We start from the raw sequence: 23,392 nt of genomic DNA, 5'->3' as shown, positions 1-23,392 counted from the left end.
GGGATGACTACTGGGCGACCACACCACTGGCCATAAAGGAGAGGGATGACTACTGGGCGACCACACCACTGGTCATAAAGGAGAGGGATGACTACTGGGCGACCACACCACTGGCCATAAAGGAGAGGGATGACTACTGGGCGACCACACCACTGGCCATAAAGGAGAGGGATGACTACTGGGCGACCACACCACTGGCCATAAAGGAGAGGGATGACTACTGGGCGACCACACCACTGGCCATAAAGGAGAGGGATGACTACTGGGCGACCACACCACTGACCATGAAGGAGAGGGATGACTACTGGGCAACCACACCACTGGCCATAAAGGAGAGGGATGACTGTGCTATGTTTTTACACATGTCTGACCCCTGCTCTCTGCTTATTACATGCTCCTTACCTTTGAACTGTACACATTACATACTCCTGACCCCTGTACTCTGTATATTACATACTCCTGACCCCTGTACTCTGTACATTACACACTCCTGACCCCTGTACTCTGTACATTACATACTCCTGACCTCTGTACTCTGTACATTACATACTCCTGACCCCCTGTACTCTGTACATTACATACTCCTGACCTCTGTACTCTGTACATTACACACTCCTTACCCCTGTACTCTGTACTCTGTACATTACATACTCCTGACCCCTGTACTCTGTACATTACATACTCCTGACCCCTGTACTCTGTACATTACACACTCCTGACCCCTATACTCTGTACATTACATACTCCTGACCCCTATACTCTGTACATTACATACTCCTGACCCCTGTACTCTGTACATTACATACTAGCTGACCCCTGTACTCTGTACATTACATACAAGCTGACCCCTATACTCTGTACATTACATACTCCTGACCCCTATACTCTGTACATTACATACTCCTGACCCCTATACTCTGCACATTACATACTAGCTTACCCCTGTACTCTGTACATTACATACTCCTGACCCCTGCACTCTGCTTATTACACGATCCTTACCTTTGCACTATGCACATTACACACTCCTGACCCAAATACTCTGCACATTACATACTCCTGACCTCTGTACTATGAATATTACATACTCCGGACTCCTGTGCTCTGTACATTACATACCCCTGACCCCTATACTCTGTACATAACATACTCCTGACCCCTGTACTCTGTACATTACATACTCCTGACCACTATACTCTGCACATTACATGCTAGCTTACCCCTGTACTCTGTACATTACATACTCCTGACCCCTATACTCTGTACATTACATACTCTTGACCCCTGTACTCTGTACATTACATACTCCTGACCCCTGTACTCTGTACATTACATACTAGCTGACCTCTATACTCTATACATTACAGACTCCTGACCCCTATGCTCTGCACATTACATACTAGCTGACCCCTTTGCTCTCTACATTACATACTCCTGACCTCTGTACTCTGTACATTACATACTAGCTGACCTCTATACTCTGTACATTACATACTCCTGACCCCTATACTCTGTACATTACATATTAGCTGACTTCTGTACTCTGTACATTGCATACTCCTGACCCCTGCACTATGAATATTACATACTCCAGGCTCATGTGCTCTGTACATTACATATTAGCTGACTTCTGTACTCTGTACATTGCATACTCCTGACCCCTGCACTATGAATATTACATACTCCAGGCTCATGTGCTCTGTACATTACATACTCCTGACCCCTATACTCTGTACATTACATACTCCTGACCCCCTGTACTCTGTACATTACATACTCCTGACCCCTGCACTCTGTACATTACATACTCCTGACCCCTATACTTTGTACATTACATACTCCTGACCCCCTGTACTCTGTACATTACATACTCCTGACCTCTATACTCTGTACATTACATACTAGCTGACCTCTGTACATTACATACTAGCTGAGCTCTATACTCTGTACATTACATACTCCTGGCCTCTATATTCTGTACATTACATACTCCTGACCCCTGTACTCTGTACATTACATACCAACTGACCTCTGTACTCTGTACATTACATACTGCTGACCACTATACTGTGTGCATTACATACTCCTGACCCCTGTACTCTGTACATTACATACTGCTGACCACTATACTGTGTGCATTACATATTCCTGACCCCTGTACTCTGTACATTACACACTCCTGATCCCTATGCTCTGTACATTACACACTCTTGACCCCTATACTCTGTACATTACATACTCCTGACCCCTATGCTCTGTACATTACACACTCCTGACCCCTATACTCTGTACATTACATACTCCTGACCCCTGTATTCTGTACAATACATACTCCTGACCCCTGTACTCTGTACATTACATACTCCTGACCCCTATACTCTGTACATTACACACTCCTGACCCCTATACTCTGTACATTACATACTCCTGACCCCTGTACTCTGTACATTACATACTCTTGGCCTCTATACTCTGTACATTACATACTTCTGACCCCTATACCCTGCACATTACTCCTGACCACTATACTGTGTGCATTACATACTCCTGACCCATGTACTCTGCACATTACATACTCCTGACCTCTATACTCTGCACATGACATACTAGCTGACCCCTGTACTCTGTACATTACATACTCCTGGCCTCTATACTCTGCATATTACATACTAGCTTACCTCTATACTCTGTACATTACATACTCCTGACCCATGTACTCTGCACATTACATACTCCTGACCTCTATACTCTGTACATTACATACTTCTGACCCCTATACCCTGCACATTACTCCTGACCACTATACTGTGTGCATTACATACTCCTGACCCATGTACTCTGCACATTACATACTCCTGACCTCTATACTCTGCACATGACATACTAGCTGACCCCTGTACTCTGTACATTACATACTCCTGGCCTCTATACTCTGCATATTACATACTAGCTTACCTCTATACTCTGTACATTACATACTCCTGACCTCTATACTCTGCACATGACATACTAGCTTACCTCTGTACATTACATACTCCTGACCCCTGTACTCTGTACATTACATACTCCTGGCCTCTATACTCTGCACATTACATACGTCTGACCCCTGCATGGTGTACCCGTGTGGTCTGTCTTTGCCTGCCCTCCGTGCTCTGAGCACATGTCTGTTCCATGGCCGTGTTTGCTGCAGCTTAGCGTGACTTCTCTGTCTGCTATGACTGTATTGGTGCTGGGAGTATGTATGTGTCCCCTCCCGGGGTGTGTGTGTGGGGGGGGGTGGACACACAGGAGGGACATGTGACAATGGGGGGAGGGGAGCATATGAGGAGGATATAACATGTAATGTGCTCGGGAAGGTTTCAGTACTGCTAGGAGGAAGCAGGTGATCCCCCAACCTAGGGGAGGTGAGGGGGGGAGGGGGGAGCATTGGGAAGGAGAGCAGGCACGGAGCTGGAACACGAGGAGTGAGGATGGGAAGCTGGAGGCAGGAAATGGTCTTCTCATATGACACTGACATGAGGCTCCTCTATACACATACAGAAATGTTTCCTTTCATTTACAGGGATTTCCTCTCACTTCCTGCTTAGTGATGGGACAGGAAGTGAAGGGAAATCTCCCACAATGACGTCTTGTCATTGTCTTTTATTGGTGGAAGAAGGGAGAGCTCTGACTTCTATGCTGCAGGGAGAGCGCTGACTTCTATGCTGCAGGGAGAGCGCTGACTTCTATGCTGCAGGGAGAGCGCTGACTTCTATGCTGCAGGGAGAGCGCTGACTTCTATGCTGCAGGGAGAGCGCTGACTTCTATGCTGCAGGGAGAGCGCCGACTTCTATGCTGCAGGGAGAGCGCTGACTTCTATGCTGCAGGGAGAGCGCTGACTTCTATGCTGCAGGGAGAGCGCCGACTTCTATGCTGCAGGGAGAGCGCCGACTTCTATGCTGCAGGGAGAGCGCGGACTTCTATGCTGCAGGGAGAGCGCGGACTTCTATGCTGCAGGGAGAGCGCAGACTTCTATGCTGCAGGGAGAGCGCCGACTTCTATGCTGCAGGGAGAGCGCCGACTTCTATGCTGCAGGGAGAGCGCCGACTTCTATGCTGCAGGGAGAGCGCCGACTTCTATGCTGCAGGGAGAGCGCCGGCTTCTATGCTGCAGGGAGAGCGCCGGCTTCTATGCTGCAGGGAGAGCGCCGACTTCTATGCTGCAGGGAGAGCGCCGGCTTCTATGCTGCAGGGAGCGCACCGACTTCTATGCTGCAGGGAGAGTGCCGACCTCTATGCTGCAGGGAGAGCGCTGACTTCTATGCTGCAGGGACAGCGCTGATTTCTGTGCTGCAGGGAGAGCGCTAACTTCTGTGCTGCAGGGAGAGCTCTGACTTCTATGCTGCAGGGAGAGCGCTGACTTCTATGCTGCAGGGAGAGCTCTGACTTCTATGCTGCAGCGACAGCGCTGACTTCTATGCTGCAGGGAGAGCGCTGACTTCTATGCTGCAGGGACAGCGCTGACTTCTATGCTGCAGGGAGAGCTCTGACTTCTATGCTGCAGGGAGAGCGCTGACTTCTATGCTGCGGGGAGAGCGCTGACTTCTGTGCTGCAGGGAGAGCGCTGACTACTATGCTGCAGGGAGAGCGCTAACATCTGTGCTGCAGGGAGAGCGCTGACTTCTATGCTGCGGGGAGAGCGCTGACTTCTGTGCTGCGGGGAGAGAGATGACTTCTATGCTGCGGGGGAGAGTGCCGACTTCTATGCTGCGGGGGAGAGCGCCGACTTCTATGCTGCAGGGAGAGCGCCGACTTCTATGCTGCGGGGGAGAGCGCTGACTTCTATGCTGCAGGGAGAGTGCTGACTTTAATGCAGCAGGGAGAGCGCTGACTTCTATGCTGCAGGGAGAGCGCTGACTTCTATGCTGCAGGGAGAGCGCTGACTTCTATGCTGTGGGGGAGAGCGCCGACTTCTATGCTGCAGGGAGAGCGCCGACTTTAATGCTGCAGGGAGAGCGCTGACTTCTATGCTGCAGGGAGAGCACTGGCTTCTATGCTGCAGGGAGAGCGCCGACTTTAATGCTGCAGGGAGAGCGCAGACTTCTATGCTGCAGGGAGAGCGCCGACTTTAATGCTGCAGGGAGAGCGCTGACTTCTATGCTGCAGGGAGAGCACTGGCTTCTATGCTGCAGGGAGCGCACTGACTTCTATGCTGCAGGGAGAGCGCTGACTTCTATGCTGCAGGGAGAGCGCTGACTTCTATGCTGCAGGGAGAGCGCTGACTTCTATGCTGCAGAGAGAGGGCTGACTTCTATGCTGCAGGGAGAATGCTGACTTCTATGTTGCGGGGAGAGGGGAGGTGGACACTGAATGGAGGCCAGTGGAGGGATTGGCAGAGAAGGGTGAAGGACACTGAATGGAGGCCAGTGGAGGGATTGGCAGAGAGAGATCAAGTAGTAAGAGTATGGAGTAGTGGCCATTGGTTGGGATGAGTATGGAGTAGTGGTCATTGGTTGGGATGAGTACGGAGTAGTGGCCATTGGTTGGGATGAGTACGGAGTAGTGGCCATTGGTTGGGAGGAGTACGGAGTAGTGACCATTGGTTGGGATGAGTACGGAGTAGTGACCAGTGGTTGGGATGAGTACGGAGTAGTGGCCATTGGTTGGGATGAGTACGGAGTAGTGGCCATTGGTTGGGATGAGTACAGAGTAGTGACCATTGGTTGGGATGAGTAACGAGTAATGGTCATTGGTTGGGATTGGTATGGAGTAGTGGCCATTGGTTGGGATGAGTATGTTGTAGTGGTCATTGGTTGGGAGGAGTACGGAGTAGTGGTCATTGGTTGGGATGAGTACGGAGTAGTGGTCATTGGTTGAAATGAGTATGGAGTAGTGGCTGTTGGTTGGGATGAGTATGGAGTAGTGGCCATTGGTTGGGATGAGTACGGAGTAGTGGCCATTGGTTGGGAGGAGTACGGAGTAGTGTCCATTGGTTGGGATGAGTACGGAGTAGTGGCCATTGGTTGGGATAAGTACGGAGTAGTGGCCATTGGTTGGGATGAGTACGGAGTAGTGGCCATTGGTTGGGATAAGTACGGAGTAGTGGCCATTGGTTGGGATAAGTACGGAGTAGTGACCATTGGTTGGGATGAGTACGGAGTAGTGGTCATTGGTTGAAATGAGTATGGAGTAGTGGCTGTTGGTTGGGATGAGTATGGAGTAGTGGCCATTGGTTGGGATGAGTACGGTGTAGTGGCCATTGGTTGGGAGGAGTACGGAGTAGTGTCCATTGGTTGGGATGAGTACGGAGTAGTGGCCATTGGTTGGGATAAGTACGGAGTAGTGGCCATTGGTTGGGATGAGTACGGAGTAGTGGCCATTGGTTGGGATAAGTACGGAGTAGTGGCCATTGGTTGGGATAAGTACGGAATAGTGACCATTGGTTGGGATGAGTACGGAGTAGTGGCCATTGGTTGGGATGAGTACGGAGTAGTGGCCATTGGTTGGGATAAGTACGGAGTAGTGGCCATTGGTTGGGATGAGTACGGAGTAGTGGCCATTGGTTGGGATAAGTACGGAGTAGTGGCCATTGGTTGGGATAAGTACGGAATAGTGACCATTGGTTGGGAGGAGTACGGAGTAGTGGCCATTGGTTGGGATGAGTACGGAGTAGTGACCAATGGTTGGGATGAGTATGGAGTAGTGGCCATTGGTTGGGATAACTACGGAGTAGTGACCATTGGGTGGGGGGAGTACGGAGTAGTGACCATTGGTTGGGTTCAGTATGGATTAGTGGCCATTGGTTGGGATGAGTATGGAGTAGTGGCCATTGGTTGGGGGGAGTACGGAGTAGTGACCATTGGTTGGGTTCAGTATGGATTAGTGGCCATTGGTTGGGATGAGTACGGAGTAGTGGCCATTGGTTGGGATGAGTACAGAGTAGTGGCCATTGGTTGGGGGGAGTACGGAGTAGTGACCATTGGTTGGGTTCAGTATGGAGTAGTGGCCATTGGTTGGGATGAGTAAGGATCAGTGGCCATTGTTTGGGATGAGTATGCAGTAGTGGCCATTGGTTGGGTTCAGTATGGAGTAGTGGCCATTGGTTGGGATGAGTACGGAGTAGTGGCCATTGGTTGGGTTCAGTATGGAGTAGTGGCCATTGGTTGGGATGAGTATGGAGTAGTGGCCATTGGCTGGGATGAGTACGGAGTAGTGGCCATTGGTTGGGATGAGTACGGAGTAGTGACCATTGGTTGGGATGAGTACGGAGTAGTGGCCATTGGTTGGGATAAGTACGGAGTAGTGGGGATAGGGGGTGGAGCCTGAACATGGCAGCACAGGAGAGCGGGGAATAGGAACTCTCCGATAGCCTCCCCCACCTACCCTCCCTAAAGTGTCCCGAGGGTCTAACTTGCTGTGTTGGAGGGCTGCTGGAGACCAACCTGGAGAAGGGGGAGATCCCGGCGGTGGTGCGGTGGTCTGTCTGGGAGCGGAGAGTTGAGCCTGCCATCCTCCTGAGGTCTGCCTGCAGTAGTCCCGGAGAGAGTGTGGAGTTGCCGGGCGGCGAGGAGGTGCGGCGTCGACACGTGGGCAGCCGCGGTGGACAGCTGGGAGAGGAAGAAACCGGCCGGCGTCCTAGGAGGCAGGGGAAGCGCTGACAGCGATTGCAAAGCTGTCCCCAGGGATATCTCAGAGCACAAACAGAAGAGGAACAAGAGACCCAAGGGAATCCCCTGGAAGAGGAGGATACGGCTGCAGGAGACAGGGCAATCCAGGACTGCAATTCGGAAGCTGCTCCATAGAGGAGGGTGAGTGAGAGCTGTTGGTCTCCCTATATGATATGATAGCTTTTCAGACTGTGTTATAGGCCACCTGATATCCAGCATAAGAAACAAGAAGGGGGTTCCCAGAAAGGGTCTGAAGGACTGGAAGAAAGAAGTGACAGTTTAAGTATATATCCCAGAGTCTCAAAAAGCATTAAAATCTTATATGTGACATAAAAGGAAAAAATAGTAAAGGAAGTACGTCCAAGAACTCCCAAACTGGAACGATAAAAAAATACACGTCGCAGGGGAAATTGACCCCAGTAAAATCCCAGGAAATAAGTGATAGGAGTGAACTGGAAATAACCTTAGATAATAGTCTAAGATCTTCCCTGGGATCAGTTAACAACAGCCAACAAACACTGGAAGGTATGGAGATGGGAGAAACTGAAAAAGAACTGCAAATACCAAATAAAAAGGAAATGGCGGAGATGTTTAAAAACTTGGAAAAATCCATAAAGCAAGAGATGGGGATAATTCGGAAAGAAATGGGACAGTTGTTAACTAGAGTGGAAGAAACGGAGGAAACAGTTAAATACCACACCCAAAATATCCCAAAACTAGAGAAATTGATAATAGATACTCGGAAGGAACAAAAAAGATTGCTTTATATGATGGAGGATCAAGAAAATAGGGACAGGAGAAATAATATTAGAATAAGAGGAGTCCCATGGCTGCTACAGGAGGAAGAATTAAAGGAGACCACAGGAAACATTTTGAACTCCATAATGGATAGATCTGGTGCGGAGATGTTTAAATTGGATGGAGTGTACAGGATAGGAAAGATCCAACAAGAAAAAGGCCCAGAAAAATCAAGAGATATAATCGTTCAATTCCATAATTATAGAGATAAAGATGAGATATGGAAGAAGATCAAAGGAAGAACAAATATCAAATATGGAGGGAAAAATATTCAAATCTTTGCAGACATAGCAGCCGAGACATTGAGAAGAAAGAGGTCATTGAAACCATTATTGGAATTGTTGAAGAAACAGAATGTGCAATATACATGGGGTCGTTCAGCATGTTTAATCGGTTGGAGAGATGGAGTCACAGCATTTTTGAGATCCCCTGAAAATATGAAAGACTTCTGTAATAAATTTGAACTGCAAAGAATAGAGATCCCGGGATGGGAAGAGGAGGAGGGAGAGTCATATATGTTGGGAAAAGAGGAATGGCAGCTAGTTAGAAGAGAAAATAGAGAGCATATAGATAGAGGGACACTGGGGAGGAGGGGGGGAAGGTGAGCGGTGCATGGATGGAGCTGAGCCCCCAGGTCGGAATCAAAAGTGGGACTCTTTCCACAAATGATTCATAGGCAAACAAAAAGCCTAACAGGGGAGAGGGGGTGGGGGGGAGGGGGGTCTGTGGAGGGGTGGGGCCCTCGGGGGATGGGCGGGCGGGTGGGGGGCCTGGACGGGGGGGAGGAGGGAGGGGAGGGGGGGAGAGGGGGGTGGATGGGAGGGAGAGAATTGGGGTGGGAGCGGGGAAAGGGGGTTTTAAAACTGACATCTTGTAGGAGAGAAAAGGTATAAGGAAGGGGAAGAAGAAAGGAAATGGTAAAATAGGAAGAAGACAAATAAAATATGGAGGAAATACGGTTTGTAACCCACAATGTAAATGGATTAAATTGCCCGGGTAAAAGATTTAGACTATATAGAGAATTACAACATAGAGAGGCCTCAGTTGTTTTATTTCAGGAAACACATCTAGAGTTAAAAAAAAATATTAAGTTGAACACTAGACAACACCCGACATGGTATTATGCAGATTCCCCAGTTAAGAGAGCGAAGGGTGTGGCTATAGGATTCGCAAAAAACGTTAGGTTTGAATTGGAAGATAGAAAGACGGACCCGGAGGGGAGGTTTCTGTTCTTGAAAGGTAAACTACAAGACATAGAATGTACGTTCGCAAACATATATTGCCCCAATAGGAAGCTGGAGATGTTTTTGAAAGGGGTCATGAGAAGATTGATGGACTTTGGAAAGGGATATCTAATAGTGGCGGGAGACTTTAACATATGTATGGATCCACAAATAGATACAACATCTGTAGTGCAGAGAGGGGAAAACAGGTCCATGGGATTACTGAAAAGGGCGATAAAAGAGTGCCAACTGGTGGATAGCTGGAGAATTGTCAACACGAGAGATAGAGACTACACTTTTTTCTCTAGTGTACATAGGACATACTCTAGATTGGACTATATATTGGTGGACCATCGACTCGTTGAGGATTTGGTTAGGGTAAAAATAGAAGCAATAACTTTCTCGGACCATGCACCTGTAGTAATGCAATTAAGATGGGGAGGAAAGTTGTCAGGAGGCATGTCATGGAGGTTGAATGAGGCACTCCTCATGGACCAAGATACCGACCGGAAGATCAGGAAGGAGATAGAGAGGTTCTTTGAGGAAAATGAAACGGGAGATGTATCACTAGCTACATAAAGTATATATAAGAGGAATCCTTATTGCGATTGGGGCAAAGAAAAAAAGGGAAAGGCGAGAGAAGATTAGTGGGCTTCTGAAGGAAATAGCTGAGATGGAACTCCTACATAAAAATAACATAAGGAAAGAGATAGAGCAAAGAGTGATAAAAAAGAGGGAAGAACTAGAGAAACTAATGGAAGAAGAAAAAATGAGAACTTTTAATAAGATCATTGGGGAAAGATATAGATGGGGAGATTGATCGGGAAAATATCTGATGAGAACCCTGAGGAGAAAGAAGAATAGGAACTACATAGATAAAATAAAAAACTCCAAGGGAGAGTTAGTCCATTCAACCAAAGATATTGCAAAGGTATTTAAGGACTACTATAGTAAATTATATAATATTGCCCACAAGGATGATATAAATAAGGATAAAATGGTAAATACTGAAAAAAGAAGGGAATATTTAAGAAATGCAGGATTACCAAAATTAAGTGAAGAACTATTAAACTCCTTAGAATCTGAAATTACACAGGAAGAATTAAAAATAGCACTAAAAAGCTTTATGATGGGAAAAAACCCCGGCCCAGGCGGGTACACCGTGTGGTATTATAAAAAATACAGTGACTTACTGCTACCCAAGTTAAAGATATATATGGACTCACTGGGGGGAGAGATGGAGATGAGGCAGGAATCCCTACTGGCACAGGTGGTTCTAATACATAAGGAAGGTAAAGACATCACCCAGTGCTCAAGTTATAGATCGATATCATTATTGAACATAGACACGAAGCTGTACGCAAAGGTATTGGCGAATAGGTTAAAAGATCTGATGCCAGATTGGATACATGGAGATCAGGTGGGCTTTGTTAGAGGAAGAGAGGGGCGAGACAATGGGTTGAGATCCCTGCTGTTAATACAGAAAAGTAAAACGGAAAAAAATCCAGTGGTGCTGCTCTCGATAGATGCGGAGAAGGCGTTTGACAGGGTCAACTGGAATTTTATGATGGATACACTAGAGGCCCTGGGATTGGGTACTAGGATGAGAAAGTGGATTGGAAGGTTGTATGAAGGACCGGCTGCGATGGTAATGGTAAATGGAGAGAGATCAGAGACTTTTTCGATGTCAAACGGAACCAGCTGCCCACTTTCCCCACTGTTGTTTGTCCTATCCCTGGAACCCCTGCTATCAACAATTAGGAAAAACATAGATATAAGGGGAATCAATGTAGGAAAGACAGAACATAAGATAGCAGCGAATGACCTATTGTTCTATGTTGGAAACCCGAGGATAACACTCCCTAACCTAATGAAAGCACTGAAGGAATATGGGGAAATGTCAAATCTAAAAATTAAGCAAAACAGAGATATTAAATATAAATCTTCCAAAGAGTGAAAAAGAAAAAATACAGAGAGAATTTCCCTTTATATGGAAAGATAGAGAAATAAAGTACCTGGGAGTAAAACTCACTCCTTCACAGAAAAACCTTTATAAAACTAACTATTTCCCATTGTTAAACGAGATTAGGGAGGAATTGAAGAAAATTGGTAGTGGAAATCCTTCCTGGCTGGGTCATATTAACCTGAAAAAAATGGTAATTGTCCCTAAGATACTGTATAAATTCCAGATGATTCCCATTAATCTTCCAGAGGTGTATTTTAGAACAATTAAGCGAATGGTAACAAAATATATATGGAAAAATAAAAAACCTAGGATATCATATGAAGTGCTAAGTAGAAATAAAGAAAAAGGGGGGTTGGGGGTACCGGATTTTAAAAGATACCACAGAGCAGTTATTTTAGCAAGAATTTTTGATTGGACGCACATCTCAAAGAGCAAACATTGGGTCACAATAGAAAATACACTTAGTAGAAAGGATTTCAGTAGGAGTGTTTGGGTGCCAGCACAGTTTAGAGAATTAGGGGAGACCATGAGTATATACACGAGGATTGTAACGGGGGAGTGGGATAAAATGCACAGACAGAGGAAATGGGATTTTAATTCATTGTTAATGCCACTAAGAAACTCAGAGTTCTTTCCCCCAGGTAAAGAGGAAATCGCAGGCAGATGGATTAAAAAGGAAGACGTCCAGTTGAGAGATGTAATGGAGGGGGTAAATCTAAGAACATTGGAGGATTTGAAAAGGGAAGAGGGAAAGATTTTCACTAAGATAGATATATGGAGATATAATCAACTGAAACAATTTGTAGAGAAACTGACGAAGCCCCTTAGAACTAGGAAAGACTGGAATGTATTTGAGAAATACTTAGAAGCTCGAGGAGATGGGAAACACAGCACTGCCAAAGCATACAAAGCACTCATGGATTTAGATAGTAAGTCAAAACTAAAGTACATAGGAAAATGGGAAAGGGACTTAGGAGTGGGAAGAGCACACACAGAGAAAAATTTATAAAAGGGTACACGAAAATATAAGCATGCGTGAGGTGGAAATGAATTTCAAATGTTTGACAAGGTGGTATGTTACACCGATGATTGAGCACAAGATGAGTGGGGAAAAACAACCTTGGTGTTGGCGAGGATGCGGAGGGTTGGGCACAATCTACCACATATGGTGGGAATGTTTAAAAATACAAGTATACTGGAAAAAAAGTTATAAATCAAATTAGGATCATTACTGGAACAGAGATCGGACTGGACCCTGAAACTTGTCTTTTTCATAACTCAATAATATCTGAGAATAAATATAAAGAACTGGGTATAGGGAGTTACCTAAATGCAGCAAAAAGTTTGATCCCTAGGTTTTGAGGCACCGAGAGAAGAGGATTGGATAAATAGAGTCGACCAGATCGCGAGATTGGAAAAACTTTATTATATACAGGAAGATAGGACGGTAGCATACTATATGAAATGGGAGAAATGGGAGGAGTTTAAGGTAAAGGTAAAAGAAGGTACTGAATAAGTAAGAGTAAAGAAAGGGGAAAGATAGAACGAGAAAAGAGAAAGGGGAAAGGAAAAGAAAAAGGAGAAAATATAGTAATTTGTCTTTCTTTCTTTCTTTCTTTCTTTCAATTCTTTGCATCTAGAAGAAGTGAGATATAAGTCGATCAGATAGATGTCATGGGTTTAAAGCAGTGGAAGGGGGTGGAGGGTGAGTTGAAAGGAAGGGTATTAGGGGGAGAAAAAGATACGAAAAAAGGGTTTTATGAGATTTTGGTATGTTGTATTTTCCACTGTGAAATTTTGTATTTTGTATCGGTTTATTTGAAAATGAATAAATATTTAAATTGAAAAAAAAAAAGTACGGAGTAGTGACCATTGGTTGGAATGAGTACGGAGTAGTGACCATTGGTTGGGATGAGTACGGAGTAGTGACCATTGGTTGGGATGAGTACGGAGTAGTGACCATTGGTTGGGAGGAGTACGGAGTAGTGGCCATTGGTTGGGATGAGTACGGAGTGGTGGCCATTGGGTGGAATGAGTACGGAGTAGTGGCCATTGGTTGGGATAAGTACGGCGTAGTGACCATTGGTTGGGATGAGTATGGAGTAGTGGCCATTGGTTGGGATGAGTACGGTGTAGTGACCATTGGTTGGGTTCAGTACGGATTAGTGGCCATTGGTTGGGATGAGTACGGAGTAGTGACCATTGGTTGGGATGAGTACGGAGTAGTGGCCATTGGTTGGTGGGAGTACGGAGTAGTGACCATTGGTTGGGTTCAATATGGAGTAGTGGCCATTGATTGGGATGAGTATGGAGTAGTGACCATTGGTTGAGATGAGTACGGAGTAGTGACCATTGTTTGGGATGAGTATGGAGTAGTGACCATTGGTTGGGATGAGTATGGAGTAGTGGCCATTGGTTGGGATGAGTACGGAGTAGTGACCATTGTTTGGGATGAGAACGGAGTAGTGGCCATTGGTTGGGATGAGTACGGAGTAGTGACCATTGGTTGGGATGAGTACGGAGTAGTGACCATTGGTTGGGTTCAGTATGGATTAGTGGCCATTGGTTGGGATGAGTACGGAATAGTGGCCATTGGTTGGGATGAGTATGGAGTAGTGGCCATTGGTTGGGTTCAGTATGGATTAGTGGCCATTGGTTGGGATGAGTACGGAGTAGTGGCCATTGGTTGGGTTCAGTATGGAGTAGTGGCCATTGGTTGGGATGAGTACGGAGTAGTGGCCATTGGTTGGGATGAGTACGGAGTAGTGACCATTGGTTGGGTTCAGTATGGAGTAGTGGCCATTGGTTGGGTTCAGTATGGAGTAGTGGCCATTGGTTGGGTTCAGTATGGAGTAGTGGCCATTGGTTGGGTTCAGTATGGAGTAGTGGCCATTGGTTTCAACAGTTAGTAGAAATGAAAAGACTAAATCGTAGGATTCTGATTTCATCGTCTTCTCTGCCAGGTTATGTCCACCAAATACGAGGACTTAGAGGGACTCCATGGGGACGGGACAACCAATGATGGAGGCGGAGCCAACAGCTGGATTCCAAAAGGTACAGATCATGGTGGAGATAGCCAATCCGATGAGGAGAATTACAGGACAAGGGAGGGGGGACTGAGCAGTGAGGGTGGGTGTAGGTGGGGGAGGAGTGATCTCAGTCCTCAGTGAGTCATGTGATATCAGTCCTCGGTGAGTCATGTGAGCTTGGTTTTTGGCAATCTTAATTGTTCTCTTTGTCCTCCTCAGGACTCCTCGTGAAGAAATGGATCCCTCATCCCCTCTCCAGACTGAACTGCTCCCCGCTGACCCTCTTATGTGGACTCCTCTTCACCATCCTCTTCCTCACCATCATCATCACACGTGAGTCCCCCTCCCCCGCTGACCCTCCTATGTGGGCTCCTCTTCACCATCCTCTTCCTCACCATCATCATCACACGTGAGTCCCCCTCCCCCGCTGACCCTCCTATGTGGACTCCTCTTCACCATCCTCTTCCTCACCATCATCATCACACGTGAGTCCCCCTCCCCCGCTGACCCTCTTATGTGGACTCCTCTTCACCATCCTCTTCCTCACCATCATCATCACACGTGAGTCCCCCTCCCCTGATGATCCTCTATGTGGACTCCTCTTTACCATCATCTTCCTCACCATCATCATCACATGAGTCCCCCTCCCCCGCTGACCCCCTATGTGTACTCCTCTTCACCATCCTCTTCCTCACCATCATCATCACACGTGAGTCCCCCTCCCCCGCTGACCCTCCTATGTGGACTCCTCTTCACCATCCTCTTCCTCACCATCATCACCACACATGAGTCCCTCTCCCCCGCTGACCCTCTTATGTGGACTCCTCTTCACCATCCTCTTCCTCAACATCATCATCACACGAGTCCCCCTCCCCCGCTGACCCTCTTATGTGGACTCCTCTTCACTATCCTCTTCACCATCCTCTTCCTCACCATCATCATCACACATGAGTCCCCCTCCCCTGCTGACCCTCTTATGTGGACTCCTCTTCAACATCCTCTTCACCATCCTCTTCACCATCCTCTTCCTCACCATCATCATCACACGTGAGTCCCCCTCCCCCCGCTGACCCCCTATGTGGACTCCTCTTCACTATCCTCTTCACCATCCTCTTCCTCACCATCATCATCACACATGAGTCCCCCTCCCCTGCTGACCCTCTTATGTGGACTCCTCTTCAACATCCTCTTCACCATCCTCTTCACCATCCTCTTCCTCACCATCATCATCACACGTGAGTCCCCCTCCCCCCGCTGACCCCCTATGTGGACTCCTCTTCTCCATCCTCTTCCTCTCCATTTCCAGATGCAAAAACTTTTCATTTTATGGGTGGTGCCTGTTCTGGTCGGGGTGGAGGGGGTGGTGCCTTTCATTTTTACATTGCTTTATTTTTTTTTTTTAAACTTTATTGAGATGTCTCAAACTGACATTTTGTTGTTTTCAATGCAGCACACACCCAAACCCCACCCCTAATTATAGGAGACCGCCCAGCCTCATGAATTTGCATATTTAATCCCAATTGCCGTATTGAATGCCGTACTGAGTTGCCGCACAGTCACAGTCACTGACGTAGGGGTGGCGTTATGACCCCGGGACGTGTCCCAGGACCAGGGGTGGACTGACCATTTGGAAACTCGGGCACTGCCCGAGGGTCCGGAGTCAGTAGGAGGCCCTATGAGATGCCCCTGGTACCTTTTTCATAGGCTTTTTTGAGTTTGGGCAAGGACACAGGGGCCCCATGATCCCCTATTGCCCGGGGGGCCCCATGAGTTGTCAGTCCGCCCCTGCCCAGGACACAGCATCATCGGGACTGAGGTCCAAGACGTGGGGCTGTTGTGGCCAGGCTGGAACTGTTGGCATGTATGTCATTGGCGAGGAGAATACTTACCCAACCTTGGCCTCTGTTCCGGTGAATGCCGACTCGGCACCAAGCGGGCAGGTTCAATGGTTTACTGGTGAAGGGGTCCATCGGAAGGCTTGCTGGATAACTTCTCCATTTCACAGGGATCCGCACGTCCACAATACTGACTTCCATTAAGTAAGGGGCCACTTGGTGTTCCCTATGTATGATAAGGCAGCAGGTGGCACCATGGGTGGGCTCTGGCATTCTATAAATTACACGGAACCCCACTGACCCACCCAACCCCCCGACTGAAGATCAGTGAAGGGGAGGACACAGCACAGGAGGTGGGTACGAAAGGGGTTTCACCCAACCCCCTGACTGAAGATGAGTGAAGGGGAAGACACAGCACAGGAGGTAGGTACGAAAGGGGTTTCACCCAACCCCCCTACTGAAGATCAGTGAAGGGGAGGAGACAGCACAGGAGGTGGGTACAAAAGGGGTTTCTCCCAACCCCCCTACTGAAGATCAGTGAAGGGGAGGAGACAGCACAGGAGGTGGGTACAAAAGGGGTTTCACCCAACCCCCCGACTGAAGATCAGTGAAGGGGAGGAGACAGCACAGGAGGTGGGTACAAAAGGGGTTTCACCCAACCCCCGACTGAAGATCAGTGAAGGGGAGGACACAGCACAGGAGGTAGGTACGAAAGGGGTTTCACCCAACCCCCCGACTGAAGATCAGTGAAGGGGAGGACAGAGCACAGGGGGTGGGTACAAAAGGGGTTTCACCCAACCCCCCGACTGAAGATCAGTGAAGGGGAGGACAGAGCACAGGAGGTAGGTACGAAAGGGATTTCACCCAACCCCCCAACTGAAGATCATTGAAGGGGAGGACAGAGCACAGGAGGTGGGTACGAAAGGGATTTCACCCAACCCCCCAACTGAAGATCATTGAAGGGGAGGACAGAGCACAGGAGGTGGGTACGAAAGGGATTTCACCCAACCCCCCAACTGAAGATCATTGAAGGGGAGGACAGAGCACAGGAGGTGGGTACGAAAGGGGTTTCACCACACCCCCGACTGAAGATGAGTGAAGGGGAGGACACAGCACAGGAGGTAGGTACGAAAGAGGTTTCACCACACCCCCGACTGAAGATCATTGAAGGGGAGGACAGAGCACAGGAGGTGGGTATGAAAGGGGTTTCACCCAACCCCCCCGACTGAAGATGAGTGAAGGGGAGGACACAGCACAGGAGGTAGGTACGAAAGGGGTTTCACCCAACCCCCCGACTGAAGATCATTGAAGGGGAGGACAGAGCACAGGAGGTGGGTATGAAAGGGGTTTCGGGTCATTAAAATTCGGTTTTCTCTCTGCAGATGCCAGGGTGACGACGGACGTGGCGCAGGTGAAGGCCTCCGTCAACCGAATCTTGTCGGATGAAACAATAGGTAACTTCAAACTCCCCTAAGGGGCGTGGCATCTTCATTATACAAACCCAACCATCCCTAATCCATCTGCATCATTCCAATTGTGAGACCCAGAAAAAGGGGTGGGAATTACCTGTAAATGGGTGTGGTTTGGTGAAATGTAGGTGTGTCTGGCCACTGCTGGGTGGTATCAGATTTTTATTGGGAGCCAGGCCTAGTGGTCTGTGACTGGAAATGTCCGAGATCATCCAATACAGCAAAAATACCGAAACCAACTAAGTAAGCTAAGTATAAACAGATGGAATGGGTGGGACTAAAGAGGTGCCACCAGTATCAGAGCCACGGTCATGCACTGAAGATCAAGCTGAAGGAACAGGGACACGGTACATGGGAACAGGTCCAAGCAGGCGGGCAAGGATCGGGATCCAGAGTAACAGGTCACGAGGCACACGGGTCAAGGTCACACGGGCAGAACACCAAGGCAAAATGGAGGAGCAGAGGAGGGACTAAATACTCTTCCAGCAGCCAGCATCAGGTGATGACTAATTGCTAGGAACCGCTGGCTGCTGAGACACTGGAACTGCAGCCTACAAGTCTGGGAGCCACAGTGCCACCAGCTGGTGATCCAATTCCTGACACCTACAGAAATCTTTTCCTCAACCCTGTATACAGAATTACCAAAGAACACTGAAAGGTTGGGGGCTTCTTCTTCAGAGAGTCCTGAGATCTTCCATCTTGAACATCAGGATGTGTTTGGAAAATTCTGAAACTACTTGTACACATATCGGGGGGGGGGGAGGGGGATACTCTTAGGCAACGTGAATTTTACTTCCTATATTTTATTATCAGGCATGCAGGGTTTTTTTTTTATAAAAAGAGCTCTGGATGAAAAATATGGCAAAGGGGGAACTGTGTGTGACTGTTGAAGTGGCCTGTTATGGTCAGGACCTTCTGGAGCCAGATACCGGTAGTAAAGACTTGTACTGGGCATATTATAGTAGGCCTGGTATTGTCAGGAATTTCAGGATTTAGATGCTGGTGGTGCAGGGGGCCTGTTATAGTCAGGGTCTTCTGGAGCCAGACACTGGCGATGAAGACTTGTGGTGAATTTGTTGCTGGGGGGGTCTGTTTTGGTCATGGCTTTCTGGACCTAGATGCTGGTGGTAAATACTTGTATTGGACATGTTGCAGGGGGTCTCTTAAGGTCATGGCTTTCTGGATTAGACACTGGTGATGAAGACTTGTGGTGGACATGTTGCAGGGGGGTTATTATGGTCAGGGCTTTCTGGATCTAGATGCTGGTGGTAAATACTTGTATTGGACATGTTGCAGGGGGTCTCTTAAGGTCATGGCTTTCTGGATTAGACACTGGTGATGAAGACTTGTGGTGGACATGTTGCAGGGGGGTTATTATGGTCAGGGCTTTCTGGATCTAGATGCTGGTGGTAAATACTTGTATTGGACATGTTGCAGGGGGTCTCTTAAGGTCATGGCTTTCTGGATTAGACACTGGTGATGAAGACTTGTGGTGGACATGTTGCAGGGGGGTTATTATGGTCAGGGCTTTCTGGATGTAGATGCTGGTGGTAAAGACTTGTGTTGGACTTGTTGCAGTGCAGGGGGCCTGTTATGGCCAGGGTCTTCTGGAGCCAGACACATTTTATGAAGACTTCTGTTGGATGTTCTGAATGGGCCTGTTATGGTCAGGGCCTTCTGGAGCCAGATACTGGTGGTAAAGATTTCTGGTTAACTTGTTGCTGGGGGTCTTTTATGGTCAGGGCTTTCCAGATCCAGATGCTAGTGCTAAAGACTTGCAGTGGACATGTTGCAGTGGGCCTGTTATGATCAGCATCTTCTGGATCCAGGCACTGGTGATGAAGACTTGTGGTGGACATGTTGCAGCGGGACTATTATGGTCAGAAATGTTTGTATCCAGGCACTGGTGATGAAGACTTGTGTTGGACATCCTGAAGGGGGCCTGGTATGGTGAGGGCCTTCTGTAGCCAGATACTAGTGGTAAAGACTTGTGGTGGACATGTTGTGGTGGGCCTGTTATAGTCAGGTCCTTCTGGATCTAGATACTGGTGCTAAAGACTTGGGTTGAACATGTTGTGGGAGCCTATTATGGTCAGAACCTTCTGGATCCCGACACTGGTGATGAATACACTTGTGTTGGACATGTTGCAGGGGGTCTGTTATGGTCCTTGCATTCTGGAACCAGATACCGGTGGTAAAGACTTGTGGTGGACATGTTGCAGGGGGTCTTTTAGGGTCAGGGCTTTCTGGATCTAGATGCTGGTGGTAAAGACTTGTGGTGGACATGTTGCAGGGGGTCTTTTAGGGTCAGGGCTTTCTGGATTTAGATGCTGATGGTAAAGACTTGTGGTGGACATGTTGTAGGGCCTATTATGGTCAGCATCTTCTAAATCCAGGCACTGGTGACGAAGACTTGTGTTGGACATCCTGAAGGGGGCCTGGTATGGTGAGGGCCTTCTGTAACCAGATACTGGTGGTAAAGACTTGTGGTGGACATGTTGCAGTGGGCCTGTTATAGTCAGGTCCTTCTGGATCCAGATACTGGTGCTAAAGACTTGTGTTGAACATGTTGTGGGAGCCTATTATGGTCAAAATCTTCTGGATCCAGACACTGGTGATGAAGACTTGTGTTGGACATGTTGCAGCAGGGGTATTATGGTCAGAAATGTTTGGATCCAGGCACTGATGATGAAGACTTATGTTGGACATCCTGATGGGGGTCTGGTATGGTGAGGGCCTTCTGTAGCCAGATACTGGTGGTAAAGATTTGTGGTGGACATGTTGCAGTGGGCCTGTTATAGTCAGGTCCTTCTGGATCTAGATACTGGTGCTAAAGACTTGTGTTGAACATGTTGTGGGAGCTTATTATGGTCAGAACCTTCTGGATCCCAACACTGGTGACAAATATACTTGTGTTGCAGGTGGTCTGTTATGGTCAGGGCCTTCTGGAGCCAGACACTGATGATGCAGACTTGTGTTGGACATCCTGCAGGGGGCCTGTTATGGTGAGGGCCTTCTGGAGCCAGATACTGGTGGTAAAGACTTGTGGTGGACATGTTGTAGGGCCTATTATGGTCAGAACCTTTTGGATCCAGACACTGATGATGAAGACTTGTGTTGGACATCCTGATGGGGGTCTGGTATGGTGAGGGCCTTCTGTAGCCAGATACTGGTGGTAAAGATTTGTGGTGGACATGTTGCAGTGGGCCTGTTATAGTCAGGTCCTTCTGGATCTAGATACTGGTGCTAAAGACTTGTGTTGAACATGTTGTGGGAGCTTATTATGGTCAGAACCTTCTGGATCCCAACACTGGTGACAAATATACTTGTGTTGCAGACGGCCTGTTATGGTCAGGGCCTTCTGGAGCCAGACACTGATGATGAAGACTTGTGTTGGACATCCTGCAGGGGGCCTGTTATGGTGAGGGCCTTCTGTAGCCAGATACTGGTGGTAAAGACTTGTGGTGGACATGTTGTAGGGCCTATTATAGTCAGAACCTTTTGGATCCAGGCACTGGTGATGGAGACTTGTGTTGGACATGTTGCAGGGGGCCTGTTATGGTTAGGTGCCAGATACTGGTGGTAAAGACTTGTGATGAACTTGTTGTTTATGGTTAGGGATTTCTGGACCTAGATTCCAATAGTGAAAACTTGTGCCAGACATGTTGCAAAGATCTATAGCGTTCAGAACTTTGGTGCTGAAGACTTGTGCTGCACATGTTGCACAGGGCCTGTTATAGTTGGTCCTTCTGGGTTCAGATGGCAGTGGTAAAGCCTTGTGTTAGACTTGTTACAGGGGGCTTGTTATGATCTGGGGTGTCTGGATCTAGATGCTGGTAAAAAACCTGTGTTGGACATATTGCAGGGGGCCTATCATAGTTAGGGCCTTCTTGATCCAGATGGCAGTGGTCAAGACTTGTCTTAGGCTTGTTGCAGGGGGCTTGTTATGGTCAGGGTCTTCTAGAGCCGCAGACTGGTAGTAGAACATGTAGGATGAATAGGAAATTGCAGGAAAGACTCCAAGACTTGGTCAACTCTATATAAAAAGCATACATTCATATACACATTCAGAGCTGTAAGATGTCAGAGCATCAACATATACAGCCTCAGCTAGAGGAAACCTAAGAGATGTGTCGTAGGGCTTAGCAGTCCCAGCTTTGGCCCACCAATAGCCCGCTCGTGGGGACTGCAGATAATGAGCTAAGCCCAAAGAAACGTCTTGGTGGCACAATTTACACAGAAATTGCTCATGACTGGCCGATAGAACAAACCCAGGAAGGCTAAATATGGTACAATTCAAAGATATGTTTGTGTAGCCAGGAGCTCATCCATATCTGGTGGACGGGCAGGGACAGACAAAAGGGGCTCTCTTGAGGAGCTGTGTTTCTATATTGGTCCGGATTGCCCTGTGGGTAGGCTAGAGAGATCCTGGTATAGGCCAAAGGGGCAGAGAGGAGACAAGGAAAAACAGTATTATAAGTGTAGCACTACCCCATTAGGAGTTGCTATAGTTTTGGGTCCCCCTATAGTCCCGCACAGCCAGGCAACACACAGTTTCCACACAGGCTTGCATCCAGGAGACAGGAACCAGCTTTGTTTGGAAGTTTTATTAGGGGATTGAACTTGGATGGGGTAAGGGGTGTACGGGATACCCAAGGGTATAGTATCTGAGGACCACTTCCTGAAACCATGTAAAAGTCTCTAGACTAAAATTCTCTTCTTAGAGAGCTAGCCAGCCTTTCTGGATGTACCTCCCCAGACCCTGGATACTCCCTGGACGAATCGCTGGACAAAGGATCCAGTGCATGTCACTTTAATCATAAGACAGTCCTTGGGAGGCAGCTAGTCCAGTTCCCCACTAGAGTGCTCCTTCCCCTTACTGGCCCAGGGGGTGTAGGTTTACTCACTCAGTCCTCCGTCTGTGAGCAGATGGATTGATGGCTGCTACCAGAACTTCTAGGTGGGCCACTCCTTCCCTGCTACATAGGTGGTCTTTCCTCTGGAGTTCAATGAGGTGCTGAGTTTTCCTTCTTTCCAGCGTCCCTGCCTGGAGGTGAGCCCCTTCCCATATGGGCCCCCTCCCAGACTCCTGTGCTCAGCCTCACTTCCCCATTTTCCACCCAAACTCCCTTTCTGCTGAGCAGTCTCAGTCACTCTTAAGAGCTGTCCTGACCCCTTGCCAAGCCTCCCTTAAGACTAGCCACTCCTTACCTCCACCCACTGCTTCTAGAACTTTCTCCGAAGTTCTAGTGCAGGCGGATGTCTCAGAGAGCTGGTCTTCAGAGCCTCTCAGCTCTGATGCAAATTTGACCCCTGATAGCTATCACATCCAGGCTGCTACTCAGCCCTCCTCACTGACAATTAGGCTCTAGCACCCCCCTAGCTATCTATAAGGGTGCTACATTAGTCAACATGGAACCACCAAAG

General features: G+C 47.9%; 1 protein-coding gene across 1 annotated transcript in view; it reads left to right on the top strand.

Moving 5' to 3' along the window:
* The window catches only part of LOC149436405 (asialoglycoprotein receptor 1-like), a 39,393-nt gene that overhangs the window by 885 nt on the left and 15,116 nt on the right, over nt 1-23,392 (top strand). The window contains exons 2-4 of the mRNA XM_089661640.1: nt 14,596-14,686; nt 14,881-14,994; nt 17,879-17,950. Of these exons, the coding sequence (XP_089517766.1) occupies nt 14,599-14,686; nt 14,881-14,994; nt 17,879-17,950 (274 nt within the window). The 5' untranslated portion in view covers nt 14,596-14,598. The remainder of the gene's footprint in view (nt 1-14,595; nt 14,687-14,880; nt 14,995-17,878; nt 17,951-23,392) is intronic.

Source organism: Staurois parvus, unplaced genomic scaffold (assembly GCF_062004578.1).
Source record: "Staurois parvus isolate SC_StPar_1 unplaced genomic scaffold, SC_StPar_1.0 ptg001358l, whole genome shotgun sequence".
Lineage (NCBI taxonomy): Eukaryota > Metazoa > Chordata > Amphibia > Anura > Ranidae > Staurois > Staurois parvus.
The sequence above is the reverse complement of the archived record's forward strand: the minus strand, read 5'-3'. Positions and strand labels throughout refer to the sequence as shown.